This window comes from Furipterus horrens, unplaced genomic scaffold (assembly GCF_987537825.1).
Source record: "Furipterus horrens unplaced genomic scaffold, mFurHor1.1.pri manual_scaffold_1, whole genome shotgun sequence".
Classification (NCBI taxonomy): Eukaryota; Metazoa; Chordata; class Mammalia; order Chiroptera; family Furipteridae; genus Furipterus; species Furipterus horrens.
The window spans coordinates 157399903-157416587 of NW_028327171.1; the positions used below are offsets into that span (position 1 = coordinate 157399903).

At 35.9% G+C, this 16685-nt stretch overlaps 1 protein-coding gene across 1 annotated transcript in view; it reads left to right on the top strand.

Moving 5' to 3' along the window:
• PSMD14 (proteasome 26S subunit, non-ATPase 14) overlaps positions 1–13087 on the top strand; it is a 102451-nt gene extending 89364 nt beyond the window's left edge. The window contains exons 11-12 of the mRNA XM_090280317.1: positions 10041–10103; positions 12672–13087. Of these exons, the coding sequence (XP_090136443.1) occupies positions 10041–10103; positions 12672–12770 (162 nt within the window). The 3' untranslated portion in view covers positions 12771–13087. The remainder of the gene's footprint in view (positions 1–10040; positions 10104–12671) is intronic.
• Positions 13088–16685: the final 3598 nt, after the last annotated feature.

A 16685-nucleotide genomic window follows, 5' to 3' on the forward strand; every position in this document is an offset into this window, starting at 1 on the left:
CCTCTGGATCGCAGGCCAGTGCTCAATCCACTGAGCCACACCAGCCAGGGCTCTTTTACAATTTTGAAATGAAGAAAATACTTGAGCTATGACTAAAATGTATATCCTGTGTTGTATTAGTTTCCTAGTGCTATCATGACAAACTTCCATAAACTGAGTATCTTAAAACAATGGATTTATTCCCTCACAATTCTGGAGGCTAGAAGTCCAAAAGCAAGGTCTTGGCAGGGCCATGCTCCCTCTGAATCCCCTAGGGGACGATCCTTCCTTTCTTTTTTCAGCTTCTGTTAGTCCCAGTCTTTGGCTTGTGGCAGCATAAGTTCAGTCTCTAATTAGGGTTAGGATTTCAACATATCTTTTTTTGGAGGATGTGATTCAATCTGTAACACATATTTCCAACTTTATGATCCAGAGTCACAATAAGGATAGGTTTTACATTTTGACCCAGTACAATGCAAATGTATATGTGCATATAAAATTGGAACAAAAGTTTTATGAAACAATATTTACCCTTATTGTGTGATATATTCTATTTCTTTTTCATTTGATTCAATTTCATTCTGTTTTAATTATATACATATGCATTATATGAGGTCTGTCCAGAAGTTATCCAGCCATGTAATATGAAAAATAGACATTTATTGAAGAAGATACAAGATACAAGAAACATTAAACATAAGACAATGACACCTTAGTCCCCTTCAAAGTACGTACCTTGGGACCTCACACAGTTCTCCCAGTTGCCATCAGCTGCCCTGTCGTATTTTCCTGAAGCTCATTGACACTCTGAAATCTCTTCCCTTTCAAAGGTGATTTTAGTTTTCAGGGAAAGCCAGAAGTGACCTGGGTGATTTGATGTTTTGCCAAAATGCTCTGCACGAGATGTGATGAATGAGCAGGCGCGTTGTCCTGAAAAGCTGCCCATCTCCAGTGGCCCATAGCTGCAGCCTTCTGAATCACCGAATACTTTCCATGGAGGAATAATATTCAATCTTAATGCAGAATTTGATGCAGATTTGTTGCTCTAGTTGCTCAGTCATTTTGAATGTGACAGCCACACAGTACACATGCTCACTCAATGGTGTCTATGGCCCCCACTGACTAGTACAGTGAAGTCATCATTGTTCACGCATGCACATTCCTGTCCACTCTCTTTGGCAGCCAGGTTACCTCGATGTCATGCAAACTGTTCCTGTTATATTAACAGTGACAGGACTTTTTCCAGACAGAACTCATACACAAATACATACAGGTTACAGCCTATTAATGGGTTGAAAATGTAGGATTTGTAAAATATATGTACACATTATACAATGTTATGTTTACAAATATTTATTGACTATCCCCTCTACAAGTTGCAATGGAAAACAAGGATCCTTCCTTCATTTATAGGAAATCAGAGTCATGAAGAAAAGCTAATAACCAGAGTACTACAGACTACTAGACCAAAACTGGTGTGCTCCGAAACACCTTAGTGTTCATATTGTCCACAGACCAGCTGCCTCAGTATCACCTGGGCTCTACTTAGAAATGCAGATCTCAGACCTACGAAACACAATCTACATTTTAACAATATTTCTAGGGCATTTGTATACTTATTCAAGTTCGAGAACACTGCCATAGAGAAGTCCATATGAAGTACTGTAGGAGTTTAAAGCCTTGAACTGTCAGCTGTGGAAGATCCAGGAGACTGTCTTAGAGAATAACAACATTTGAACTAGGTGTTAAAGCAAAAATGCAATAAGATTTAGACATATAGAGAAATGTTACCCTACATAAAATGAACATCACAGGCAAAGACTAGGAGAGACAGAAAGCTCAAGGACATGTTTTAGAAACTGGCCACATCACATAATAGATGAGGGTGATAGTGGGGAGTAAGGTTTTTTTAAAATTACCGAGTCAAGTAACAGGGTTTAGAATATCAGAATAGAGTTATTTTTTTATCAGGAGCATGATATACCCAGAACTTGACTTTAGAAACATAAGAACCAGATTTTAGAAGCATAATTTAACAATGGTTTTGAAGGGATGCTATAAATGGAGTTTCTCTTTAGGAGAAGCTTGCTATTATCTAGACAAAAGGTAGTGAGTGAGTGTCTGGATTATCGCAGTGGCAATGGGAATGGAGGTATCAACAGACAAATAAATAAAACATGTCACCTGTTGGATAGATGCAGTGAAAGAAGAAGGAGGAATCAAAGGTGAATTCCATGTTTCCTGCCTAGATGACTAGAAGTATGGTGGTATCATTAACATTCCCAGTTTAGGTAGAAGTAGAAAGGATTGAGAAAGGAGATAGAGTTCCATTTTAAACAAGTGGTTAGAAATGTGGGACTACAAATAAATGGTAGGGGCTAGAGTTTATGGTTTTGGAGACAGTTAAAATTGATATTGGCTATGGCACCAAAAGGTAGTATTTCTCTTTAAATTAAACACATCTTATGAAAATAAATATGAATAATAACCAAGAGACAGTGTATAAAATTTGCCAAGTATAGCAGCATCTTCTGAGAGAATAGAGCTTTGAAAAATGTTGCTGGGCCCATGCAAACTAAATTCCAGCAGAATGAGGTTTGGCATTGAAGAGCATCCCTTGGTTTACATGTTGTGTTCAAGCTAGAAATCCCCTTTGGTTCCAGATTGTAAGGAGAATATTTTTTTATCTGTGAAGAGTAAAGAGGTAAAATAGTTTATCATACTTGAAACAGTTAATCTTTTATAAATTAAAAAGTTATGACAAGTTACTCAGCAGACTGTAGAAATGGTTTTCATTTCTTTGTAAAGTTGTAAGTTTAAGTAAATTCATATTAGTACCACTGCCAGGAAATAACCTATTTTTGGTTACTGCTGCCCATCTACAGAAGTTTTTGCTTTCTGAATGTTTTTAAAAACCTCTGTACTACTCAAAAAGTTGTAAGGTTTGGTGATCAAATGAAGCTGTGATAGGAAGGATTCCAAATTTGGGAATGTAATTCCCTCTGTGATCGAAAGAGAATGCGGTGGAGTTTTTAGTAACACTTAAAATATAAAAAGAAAGGCCCATGCTACCAGTTTATTTTTTAGTATTCTTTTTAATTGGTTGTTGTTTTAAATTAAGGTAATTATTATTAGGTGTCAGTTAGCTCCTAAAGTAAGAAATGGTTAGAAAATAATTAAATTCCTTTGTTCCAATTTTTTAATTTTAAGTCTGAATTCCACACAGAATCTGCTTGCTTATTAAGTCATTGATTTCCCTAATTACTGAACTTAAACACCCACCACTGTTATTCCAAATTTTCTAATTTTTTCATGCTAGGTGCATCAATTTTTAAAATACTGATAATATTTGATTGTATATTTATAAATGAGTATGCAAGTGAAAAAATGAATTATAAAAGCATTTTTAGAATAGCATAGACACATAAAATTTGCCATGTTTTCAAACATAACTTCTGAGTTCTGAACATTAACTTTTCAGTAGAAATATTGCCTGGTTAGAACCTGAGAGAAACTTTGGATATATCTTTTATGTGATTACATATAAAATATGTAACTAAATGATTATATTTGGTTTACCACAGTAGCTATATTAAATAGTAAAATTTTTGTGCTAGTGTAATAAGATTAGAAAAACAAATAAATATTGGGAAAATCAGATCAGATAATCATCATTTAAGTGTGATAGGATATGTTTGCAATCAAACGTAAAACCTAAGAGACTAAACTACAGCACTGTTAGAATTGTTATAATTGAGAATTATATAGCTGAATACCATGCATATGCTGATATCCCCCAAATGCATAATATCCAAAGAATTCTTGTGAAATAGTTTTGAAAAACAGCAGTAAGTTGAACAAAAGAGCTAGGAAACTCCTGAAGACAAACGGCAGGTAATCATGGAAAAAAGTTCAACCTTATTAGGTGGTCAAAGAAAAAATTAGAAGTAGAAAATTTCTTTTTATTTTCAAATAAAAAAATTTTTTTTGGAATAATGCACCCCTAGTGGGAAAGTAAAGTGATACAACATTTTTGTAATCCCTCTTCCAATTTTAAATGCATATAACTCTTTAAAACAACATATTCTCTTTTGGTTCTCTTTTAAGGGTTTATTATGAAGAATAAAAAACTACAAATACCAACTGAGAGAAATACTTGCAACCTGAAGTTATGTATAAAAAATTAAATTGTATAGGAATACTAAAAATCCCTACTATGTTACCTTCCCTCCCTTTTCAAAGACACCTCTCTATCACATCGTCGGCAGCCGTCCGTCTCGAGAGAGGATGGTGTAGCTTCTTAAGAGTCTATCTGCACCGCCGAGAATGGCTGTGCAGTCCGACTCGGGAGTGACACGGTATCTGTCTCCTCCCGTGTTGAATCGACATCTTGCGATGACGCTGGAGTGTCCTCTCCAGTGAAGCTGAAGCTACAGAGCCTGGGCAGGGTGATATGGAGGGTCTGCTGTTGCCCATGCAGCAGACCCCCCCTCTCTTCGCAGCTGAAGGGTCCAAGGGAAAGACGGAGTCAATACAGCTTGGCTTCAGGTGCGCCGCAGGAGTTGCCGGTGTTGACTACAACGTCAAACCGCCTTAGGGACTCCGGCTCCGGATTTTCTGTCGGGGTTTACTCCCTTAGCCTTTCCCCTGAAGAGGTATGCCGCAAGGCAGCAGAGGTTTTTTGGAGTCAGAGTTTTCCTTCTCTGATGTGCCCTGACTGGAAGATCGAACCAGCGACACTTAGCTCGCAGGCCGACGCTCAATCCACTGAGCCAAACCAGCCAGGGCTATCTCTCTATCACATATATCTCAATATAGTATGTTGTTAACAGTGTTACCTCTTAGGTGCAACATAGGGGAATTACATACTTTATGTAAATAACCCCTGAATTATTTTCAGTTTTGCACCAATCAGCTGTTAATTATACCTAAGATTGTGTTACTTCAAAGTAAAAATGGCTTAAACAAAATAGAAATATATGTCTCTTGCAGTTCAAAATAGAAATGTATGTCTCTTGAAACTTTGAAGTGATCACAGACACAGAATCCTGGTTTTTGCTTCACTTCCCTTGTATTGGCTTCCGTCTTTCAGATCTCCTCATGATTTCAGGGTGATTGCTATGGCTTTGGGCATCCCATGTGAGTTCTAGGCAAGGGGAAAAAGGAAGGGCAAAGAGGAATACCTCCCACCTAAATCAGTTCCCTTTCAGAATCTTTCCCATAAGTCCCACCCAGCACTTCTGGTTATTACCTCGTTGGCAGAACTTAGTCAGCTGAAAATAACTTGCTTTGAGAAAGGCTATATATAATGTAGTCTTTACCTGGGAACATTTCTGCCTTTAATAAAATCAGGGTTTTATTATAAAAGAAGAAAGGGAAGGTGTATATTGGGTAGGCAACTAGTAGGCTCTGCCATAAATTTTTTTAACAAGCTGAACTACCGTCACACGCACATGTGTGCACACACACACATACACATATGATCTATTTTATATCCCTAGTTCATGTGATTACATTTTAAAATTGGATTGCTTATATGATTTTTAGAAAGAATTTATGCTGGTCAAATCTGCTTATTAAATCATGGATTTGGCTTTATTATTATTCAGGATGTGTCTTTTAAAATTATAATTTCCTGAATTATTATGAATGTTGAAGACTGATAGGCCTGTGTTTAAGTCACAATTTTATTGCTTAGTGGCTTTGTGGTTATATGTGTCCCTATCATTCTTTGTGCATACTCTTTTTTTTTTGTATATTTCATATTGCATTCATTATAATTTGATATTTACCAGGCAAGTAAAGCCCAAATGTGAGCTCCTTGAAGAGCAAGAACTGTCTTACTCAGAGTATTTAATAGTGGTTATTGAATGTGTAAAATGATAAAAATTCTACTGTTGAGGACATGCATAGAGTATACTGGAGTGTTATAAGCTATTCCAAAAAGAGAGTTGGAAAAAATTTTTACAGTACAAGTATTACTGGACTTAACATGATTCTCCCAATAAGATAGTGCCCAATATCTTCATATGTAAAATGGAGATTGATTACTTCACTGTGATATTTTAAGGATTCAGTAAATTAATATTTGTAAGCATATGTTTGTTAATTTTTAATTCCTGATGGTTGTAGGAAAATCAGTTTAATTGTTTTCCATACTTATACCTCTTATACTTTCTCAGATAGTTTTAAAATTGATTTATATTTGTTAATTTTATTTTCACAAGTATGTTCTATAAAAAACATTTTTAAACTTGCTCTCTACTCCTGAACCCATAACGTGATTTTCAGTTAATAACCAATATATTGACTTGATATAAAAATCAAGAAGGTAAAATAAAATACATTATCTTGAAATGCATTAGCAATTATGCAGAGATTGTTTAATAATGAAAAATGCTGTATAAGTGATTTTAGAAAGCATGTACTTTAAAGGGATTATGACATCTTAAACAATCTTAACATGTCAAAGGGAAAAAAGAAGCCCAAGAAATAGAGAAATATGAATTGGAATTAGGAACATGATGTCCCAAAAAACAGAGGTTAAAGAAAGGAGTAGGAGAGAAAACAGGTATTGGAATAGCCCTGAGGTGTTCAGAAAATCCAAGAAAACTGAGTCCATTGGAATTCACTTGTTCAAGATTCTTACAAGACCGTGAATGAAGTACCAAGGATGTTATCCATGTTTGTTAAAGGGTAAAGAAATGGTAGAATTTGAGATACAGGTTTTCCACTTGAGAAATGTGACCATTACCAGGAAAAAAAGAGATTGAGCTTAATGAGTTTAGTAAAAGCCTCTTTGGGATGGGGGGGGGGGTACATCTAAGGGGATCATGGTAAATAACAGACCAAATTCCAGGAATTTCTTAGAACTGTGCAGACCGCGCATGATCGGATAGTCATCTAGGGGTCTTTGTTGATAAACTGTTAAAACGTTTCTGGTGCGAATAGCCACAAACATTTTCAGTGCTTTTTTGTTGGTTGAGTAAACCCAAAGAGCACGAATGCAAAAGCGAAATTTGATGCCAAATCACAGAAGTTGCCATAAACACAGAAGTTCCCCTAGTGAGGACACTGCCTGTGTCTGAATTTCATTTGTTTCTTCTGCTACCATTTCTTAATTTTTCCTGGTGACTCGCCAGATTAGAACTAGACATGAGGACTGGCTGGTCTTGCCCAGATGGCAGATGAGATATAGGTAACTTAGGTAGATGGAGAAAATATTTTAGAGGGGTTGATGTGATGATCTGGCCTGGTCTGATCTGGTCTATCTTAGAATGTAAGAGATGTGCTTACTCTTTTGTCATGGGGTTTACAACCTTAGGATATGCCTAAATCTACAGCTGCTCCTCATTTTCCAGATGGCATCTATGGCTGGGAGTACTTTTTACCATCTGCACTTCTCAAAGAGTTTGTGAACTCTCTATTTTAATTATTGGAAATGGAAAATCTAATTGATGAAGTTGTTATATGATATAAAACATTTTTAAAATTGAGTTTTTACATTTTACTTAAGCTTTCACATAAGGTCAGTGCTTTAAATGCCATTTGACTTTCCACTTTGCATATCTGCCATCTTTGATATTTAAAGTACTCCAAAATACCCCTAATAACTCTTTTGTTACATGAATTGGTATTGTGAGCCAAATTCCAAAACTCTTACCTCCTTCCAATACTGTAAAGTACTGTTGTTGGCATGTACATAGAACGGCTAACCCTGAGTGGATATTAGAGTACAACTCATGTGAACTGTTCATTCATCTAATATGGGTTCAAGTCAGTCAATAAGGTACACTGTCATAATTTGTAAAAGTAATTTAAAAGGACAAACTTCTTATGTGTTGCATTGTAGCCACATATGTAAAACATTGAGATAGAGAAGCAATTTCCCAGTTAGGAAATACTTTTTTAACTAGCTGAGAATAATATGAGTGAATGACATCTGACTCTGAAAATGAACATATTATATTCTCTGTCTAGGGAATTCTGGATTTGGAGTGTTACTAACTTTATTTTTCCTTTTTGCAGTTTTATGAGTCATAAGTGTATTTCCTAATGATGTGTTGTATACTCTAATAATCAGTACATACAATACTTATTCACCATCTTTTCTTTTAGGCAGGTTCTACTAAGGAAATTCTCTAGATAGTTTGTCCATTTATAAAATTAGACACTTGCCATCTTTGCTCATTTTCAAGTTCTCTGTTTACAAAACTATTAAGAAGGTGTGAAATGCAGCCAAACTTCCCAGTTTATGGGAAATGTCTGATGATTGCATTTCCTACATGGTTCATTGTTCACACATGAAGAAATTTGGCAGCTGCAAGATTATTAAGTTAAAGTATCCAAATCTAACCCTCACTGGGATTTTTGGTTTCCCGCTTTCTGCCACCAATATCTCATCCCCTTTAACTATATTTGTGGTAAGCACTACTCTGTTCTTTCTTAAGGTTGGTGATCCTTAAATTTTCTCCCCCTTCCCCCCATTTATCAGGCGCCATGAATAAATCACAGATGAGGGGTTCACCTGATGTAGAGTCCCAAACTTAAGAAGGAGGTTCCTTAAACTTCTCAATAAAGAGGTTTTGTGGTGACACCAGTATTTTGAGAGGAGGACAATGTTGGTGGCTAATCTAAATGCTGTAATTATTTAAGAATTACTCTGATAGAAAATTATTATACATACAAGTTTGTAGCTAACTCTGGAAATAGTAGAAAGTGGTTTGTGTGTTTTGCTGTTTTGGTTGATTTAATTTTTATTTGATTTGGCTTTTAATTAAAGTATTTTTTGATGTTGAAGCTTCAAATTATTCTGTATTTTTTTCATGATTACTAAAAATCACTTATCTGGAAAAGTGAGGTTTTTTTTTTTTTTTTTTTCCTGAATACAGTATTCCCTCACTTATCATGGGTAAGACATTTTGGACCTCCACCCTCCACCACCCCCCGCGATAGGTGAAAATCCGCGAAGTAGGAACCTTATATTTATTTTAGTATTTATATATATTTTAAGGCTTTATAAACCCTTCCCACACACTTATAAACTATTCCCAGTCCCTTATTAACCTTTTCCACACTTTTATAGACACTACTATGTTCTTAAACATATTCTATACTCTTAAACCTATGTAATAACATACGTATACAATACCACAAAATCCCGCAATATAGTGAAAAATTCGCAATAAATAAATATAATATTTTAAGAAATCCTGCAATACAGTGAGGCCGTGATAAGTGAACTGCGATATAGAGAGGGACTACTGTACATGTAATACTTTGAGAGATTTAAATATGTGAAGTCATTAAGGGAGAAAACTGTATGATCTATGAAATGGATTAACTCAGCAGCTCTGCCCTAGCTCAGTTAGTTGGAGTGTCATCCCATGCATCTAAAGGTGGCGGGTTCAAGTCCCTGTCAGGGCACACACCTGGGTTGCAGGTTTGATCCCAAGGTGCGTACAAAGAGGTAACTGACCACCATTTCTCTCTCTCTTTCTCTCTCCCTTCCTCTCTCTCTGAAATCAATAAAAACATAACCTCACGTAAGGATTTTAAAAGAAAAGGTCAGCAGCTCCTTTGAATCCAGGTACAGTGATAGTTAAATTGATTGGCTCTGGATATGAACAGATTCAGCTGACAGGAAAAAGGCGACAAAGAAATGGGAAATTGTGGCAGAACTACAGTGAAAGTAGGACAAGGAAGAGGCACTAAGACTAGTTAGCACACGGTGTCATAGCAGCTACCACAGGCACTTATTTATCCTCCAGTTTAGCCATCCCTCAAAGAATTTCAGAACAGGTTCCAAATGGCTAACTGGTGGTCCAATTTGAAATTTTCAGGGCCTTTTACATATTTTTAAAGTCTGTTTTCAAAATGATGGTGGTAATAGTTTTCGTTATTCTGAAGGGTATTCTGAAGATTAATATAATTGTTTTTTTATTCAATAAATTAATTATTGAAGGGTTAATAGCTATTATAGCTATTATCTTTGGTGATTATTCTGCAGTGGAAAAGTAAATTTAGAATTTGAAACTCTATCCTTTGTGTTTCATTCACAGGCAGTAGAAGAAGAAGATAAGATGACACCTGAACAGCTGGCAATAAAGAATGTTGGCAAGCAGGTGAGGTGTACTGTAATGGGTTATGCAGTCGCACAATAACGTGCTCTTGTTGAATTAAAACTGTTTTAGGACCTGTATGATTTTTTTTTTTCTCCCTGTTTTTTCATTCTGCATTTTTCTTCTGTCATGTAAATATGGTGCTGTTTTCTTTCTTTCATATTTATTTTTTATTGTATTTTTTCCATTACCACTTATCCCCTTTATACGCCCCTCCCCCTTGCAATCACCACACTGTGGTCCCTGCCACAAGTCCTTTTCCCTGTGTTGTGATGCTAATTTTAAAGGTCACTGAGTTATTTGATGTCATATTCTCTTTGCCACCTATAGAGAAGTAAATCACAAATATGCCTGTGAGATCTTTAATGAAAATTAACTTACTAGAAATAAATTAGGAAATTTGTCCTGAGTTAATTTTTAAGTATTTTTACTTGAAATAATATTATCAGTGAAGATAATAGAATGGTAGATTTATTTCATATATAACAGTTTTTAAATGATATAGTTTAGCAATATATAGGCTTTAGTATGTAGGTTATGTTCCTGAGAAGGCTTAGAGCCCTGATGGAGTATACTGAATTAAGAGAAAGGGTTTTAAGTATTTGCTCTTTCACTTTTCCAGGATGAAATATATATTTTAGTTCCTATTTTTTGAGGGTTGGGGGGAACACACCAACCAATTAAAGAATCTACAGATTAATTAGACTGTTTTTTAAAGAATGTTGATTACATTTTTTTTTTTCATTTCGTGGAACATGGTTATCATATTGCTGATGTTGGCAGAATCTTGATATTTCAGATGCAAGACACTAAGCTGTCTTTGCTTTCAGCCATCCTACCATATGCTCTGATCCCATCACATCTCACAAGCTATGTAGGTTTGGGCCAGGACCATTCTTGGATGGTAAATCTCTTAAGAATCACCCAGCTGCCACAAGAAGTAATGTAGATAACTGAGGAAAGTGTGTTATTTCACTACAAACCAGTTATTCCAATAGAGCAATAGGGGCAGAAGTCTGACTTAAAATCACAATTGGTGAAATCAAATTTCACTATATTCTGAATATTACAATTTAAAACAACAAGAACCCTCCAAAACCAAAATGAAATATAGTTCATCTCATTCTCTCACCCTGTGAGATCTGGTCACGCCTCTTGTCTTTACCCACTACTTATTTTCATCTAATGTGTAATCTTAGATCACCAACTTAGAGCCTTGCACTGTAAAATTCAGTAACTATTTTTTTAGTAAATGACTCCCTGAAGCTATAGTTTCTTGATGTATGGTTTTATATTATAATTAGCAGTAAATAAAAGGACAAAATTAAAATAAAACTGAAACTGACAGTGTATAATTGGCAAAGTGCAATAAAATCAGAATCATTTTAAAAATATATACTTCACTGGTTTGGCCTATTCACAACAAAAGGAAAACTATAATGGAATGAGACCAGTAATCATTTTCTCCTGCTAGTCGTTCTTATTCTCTTTCACCTAAAACAACCTAGATCTTATTTCTAAAATAAAGAAAATTTAATATTGTGGTCTAGTTACTTGCAATTATTTGTAGCATGTTTTATCTCTGGGTTGTTTAAAGAAATCAAATGTACTGAAATTGTAGCTCAGAAGAGAACAGCCAGGAAATAATTCCAGTGATGAACATTTGTTTAAAGTTAGGAGTTTGGGGTATTTTAGCAATACTCATAAGAAAATATGGTTTAATTGAAAGTTTTTTATTGTGTACAATATATATCCTTTATTTCAAAGCTTCCAAATTTAGCTGAAATAGTTCATTCGGCTCAGCATTAAACTTAAATATAAATTAACATTTTAATTTCCTTTGCTATAATGCAATCTTAAGCCTTTTTTTAAAACTCAGACATTTAAAATATAGATTTGATCAGGTATAACCTAAAGAATTGTACCTATATACTTTCTCTTGATTTTTTTTTTCAAAATAGCTACATGAAAGATTTATTATTAGCATTTTAGAATGGATCCAAATAGTATTTAAAATTTTAAACTACTAACAGTGATTTTGACCCAGAAACATTTCCTGAATCATTTAAAGCATTATTCCTGTAATATTAAAATTATACAGGAATTAAATTTAAATTAAAATTTTAGAAGAAGTAATGAGAAATCACACTGAACTCTTACCTATTGGTGTGTCTGCTTTGAGTAAAGTACTCCTCAGATATTCAGTGTATGTGAATGGCAGAAAATATACACACATACTCAGGCTTAATATACACATATAAATGCTTATATTTTGTAATAGATGATTGCAGGCTGTGTAGAATTTTGTTACTCTTCATAATTTTTGGTACAGAGTTATAGCATTGAGTGTATAAATCAGTCTTTCATTGTGTCATCTATCAGTTAAATTTTTAACAGATTTATAATCTTAAACGTGTTACTATATATTAGGAAAGTTAAATTGTAAGATATAAAAACTCAGGTTTGGCTTTTTGACTAATTTTATCTACTGCTGAAAGAAAATCTAAGTAATTTGTCTCCCAGTAATATGGGTCTTTTTTCTTTCTCTTCCCTTATTTTTTTTTCTTTTAGGATCCCAAACGTCATTTGGAGGAACATGTGGATGTACTTATGACTTCAAATATTGTCCAGTGTTTAGCAGCTATGTTGGATACTGTCGTATTTAAATAAAGCAACACAGAAAGCTTTTAGAGATCCTTTCAGTATATATTACTCTATTGTTCCTAATGCTCCAAATCAAGGGACCTCTGAAGGTGTATTTGGTTAAATGTAAGACATCTGGCATCATTTGCAGCACTGTAACACCTTCAGTCTCAGTTGTGCAATTACTTCTGTTTCTTTAGTCAGAGTCTTTGCAGATTCCAAAGTTGTATAAGAACACATCAAAGTGGACAAGTTTTGTTAAGATCCCATTTAATATTTGAAGAAATCAGTAACACAAATATATTTTGATTGTTGCTTACAAAATAAAATACATTTACAATCTATGTCTCCTGAGGTCTTTTTGGCACTGGGTGGAATTGACAGAATAATATTTGACAGTGCTTTAGAAATCTCACACTAAGATATGTTTCCCTTTAAGGTTTTGTAACTCGCAAGACATCCATGTGGTAACTTCAGAAATGTAAAATGATTGCCATTAATGAGTGGCTACCTCATTAGTGGGTAATACAGAAAAAATGCTGACATATTTCATTTAAAGTATTTGTCACAAGTTAATATTGTATATGCCCTATATCTTGTTAACATATGTTCAGGATTTCAGAAGAGTGCATTTAAGAAGAAGGGGGGCAATTTTGATGTAGACTTTATCATTTTTTAAAAGAGTACAATCTACCAATAGCGTTGAGATTGTGTGGAAATTGCTAGCTGCACACTCCACTAGACCTTCAGCTAAGACAGCTGTAGAAGGTATACTGTATAATGTCTTCAAAGCAAAATGAGAAAAGTAGCTATAATGTGAGTTTAATATAATGAGCACATGAGCAATAATTTTGTTATTGTTTTTATCATTCTCAAACTAAGAAATACTCAGTTTTCTGATAAAGACAAAAATTTGACTAATGGCAGTTTTTATAAATGACCTCATCTCACAATCTGCTTATCTGTGTACATAAGTTCAACCCCGTTAATAATTCACTCATGGTATAGTACCATACTGGGTATACCAAGTGGTATTCGCAAAACATAAGCAGACAAAGATTTTTTAAACTTCTTATTTACTTAGAGAGGGAGAAACATTGATTAGTTGTTCTCACTTATACATTCACTGGTTGATTCTTGTATAAGTCGAACTGCAGCTCTGGGGCATTGGGAGAATGATCCAACCAAGTGAGCTACCCTGTCAGGCAAAAATTTAATTCTTATCTATACCCTTTGTGAAAATATAGCAAAACAATGTTTCTAAGCTTCATTAAAGGAGGGTTTTACTTGGGGACTTAGAATTTAGACTTAACCTCTGCTAGGGGTGGTATGAATGGGGTGGTAGACTGAATTCCTGTCCTGTTTGAACAATTCTAGGCTCTTCTTGGTTGCCTAATGAGAAGCTAACAGAAACTTACAAGTGGAAATGGCTTATATTTCTACTATGTTTCATAGTTTCTCTCTTCGTTGAAATAGAAATTCAGAGCATTTCTTGCTTTTCCAGAGGTTTTGTCTTTTAAATATAGTGTATTTTATATACATGTAATATGTATTTAATTGTTGGGATTAAAACAGCTAATCATTTACAGTTAAAATATAAGCGGAAGTTAGTTTCCCTTGTGCCTAATTTAAACTTCTGTGTGAGCTATTTTTTTTTTTTTTTGAAGACATGATCTCTCCCTTTAGATAATATGGCTTATTTTCATAGATATTGTTCATTAGAACTAGTTAGGTTTGTGTGTGTATGTGTGTGTGTGTGTACAATATGCCCTCAGAAGAAGGCCTCAGTTATGCAAGGGCTATTCTCAACATTCTGTTTGGAAGTACTTTTTTTTTTCTTTTCAGTCCCCTGAAAATATCTCCTGAGTGAGTAGTGACTTGAGAAGGCTCGTTCTATTCTTTTTTTTTTTCTCCCTCTTACATGATCAACCTCATCTTCCTGGTCTCCCCACAGCCACATACCACCTTCTCTCACTTGGTTCATGTTGGAGACATTCCCAATTTCAAAACCACATGAGAATCCATCCTGCTACCAAAAACCTACATTTTCTTTGTAGATTTGGAGTCTATCAAAATTAGGATGCACAGGAAGGAGCTCATTGAATATACCTTGTGTCAGAATGTATCACTATTTTAGCAGCTGAGGCCCAGTTAGGCATTGAAACGACTTACTGAATCACAAGCTCAATGAGCCACTTCAGGTGTGTGTGTGTTTATGTGAGCATCTTTACTCAGGTACTAACCAGCATTAAAGCAGCACTAGAATAAAGTCTTGCTTACCTCTAGGACAGAGATCTCCCTGCTTTACCCTTAGACTAGCAGGGGGGCATTGAAAGTTCCCACCTCACTATTTAGTGTGATATGCCTGGAATAGGAACACCTGGGGTTTTGGGAGCTTATATATACAGATTTCTGGCCCAACTACAGCCATTAATCAGGATCAATAATCCTGGCATGATTCGTATGCACTTAAAAGTTTGAGAAGCCTTTCTCTGCGTAAGTATGGTTCAAGAGCAGGTGTGCCGATCCTGGGGCAAGCCTTAGTTTTCCTTCTTGAGTGTATGTACATTAAAGACATAGTCTATATGTGAGGAATCACTGAATTTGGTACTGATAATTTAAAGTGAGTGTGCATTTATCTCCTAATCCGATTCCTTAAAAACTGAGGGAAGTGCACTCTAATCCTGTTCTATACTTTTAACACATTGTTGACCGGTCATGAATAAATTTGTTTTCAAGCATGATAAACTGCTATACAGTTTATCATACCAAAAATAAGTTATTAAAAGTTTCCTAGAAGATATGTACAAAGTTCTGTTTCAGTACATTATGTATAAAGTATATTGAAGTTTATTTAGTTTCATTTTCACATTCAATTATGAAAAAATAGGTGATATCAGATAGCTTTTTATAAAATTGCTGGTCAACAATGTTAATATTTCATTTTAGCATTTGTCATTTAAAAAGGTCAATTCAGGGTAGTAGAAATGACAAAGCCTCAAGAAGAACCCAGGTGGAATCTCACCTTTTTGCTACACATTTAAGGCTCCGTGTCCCACTGAGGAAGGAGGGGGTAACTTTGGAAGCAAAGAATTTAATGGTGGAAGAAAAGAGAAAACAAGAGTAGCCAAAATAGAGCAAAAGTCTAACGTGAGAAATGGCAGTGGACATGCTATGGTACAAAAAATTACTTTGATTTGTATTTCAGAAACTAAAAAGATAAAGCATTGAGATAAATCGCAGTGGAAAGTAAATGGGCAGAGAAAAAGAATTGTCAAATAGTGTCCTATCCACTGTCCCCAACCCCACTGGACGCCTCAACAGCTAAGGCCCTGCTTGTTTATGACGCTTCCAGGCAAAGCGCTGAGATTTGCTTCCAAATGGAAAAATTGGTCTGTAGCTGCATTTTTCTCACAGAAAACCGTCTCGGCTTGAATCTAGGACATCTGGTCATCAACCTGTCCAGCCTAGGGCCGGCCGAGCCGGGCCTTGCTGGCGGCGCCCTGCTTGAGGCCGCAGCTGGTGCCTTCTGCAGCCTAGGTGGCCAGCCTGCCTCAGGCGCGCAGTCAGCTCTGCGCAGACTGATAGGCCCAACGAGGCCCGGATCTCAAAATGCGCCCGCCTAAGCGTTCGTTGGTCGAGTTTGTTTAACTCCTCTCTGCCCCTGCTCCGGACCCAACCAAAGTTCCCAGCGCCGCTCTTCCTCAGGGAGCTGCTAGGGCCTGGGGAAGACAGACAAGCTCTTTAGAAGGCGCAGGCCCCAACGGGTGGAGGTGCCCAGCTTTGCCTCCGGAAGAGTGTGCGCCTTGGGGTCTGCGCCAGGCGTCACTCGCCCGAGCTCCCTCAGGTTCCCAGGGGGCTGCTCCCTCTCAGGATCGCCAGGGTACTGGAGAGCCTTCTCTCAGGCCGCTCGGGGACCTTAGATAATGAGCCAGAACCGGG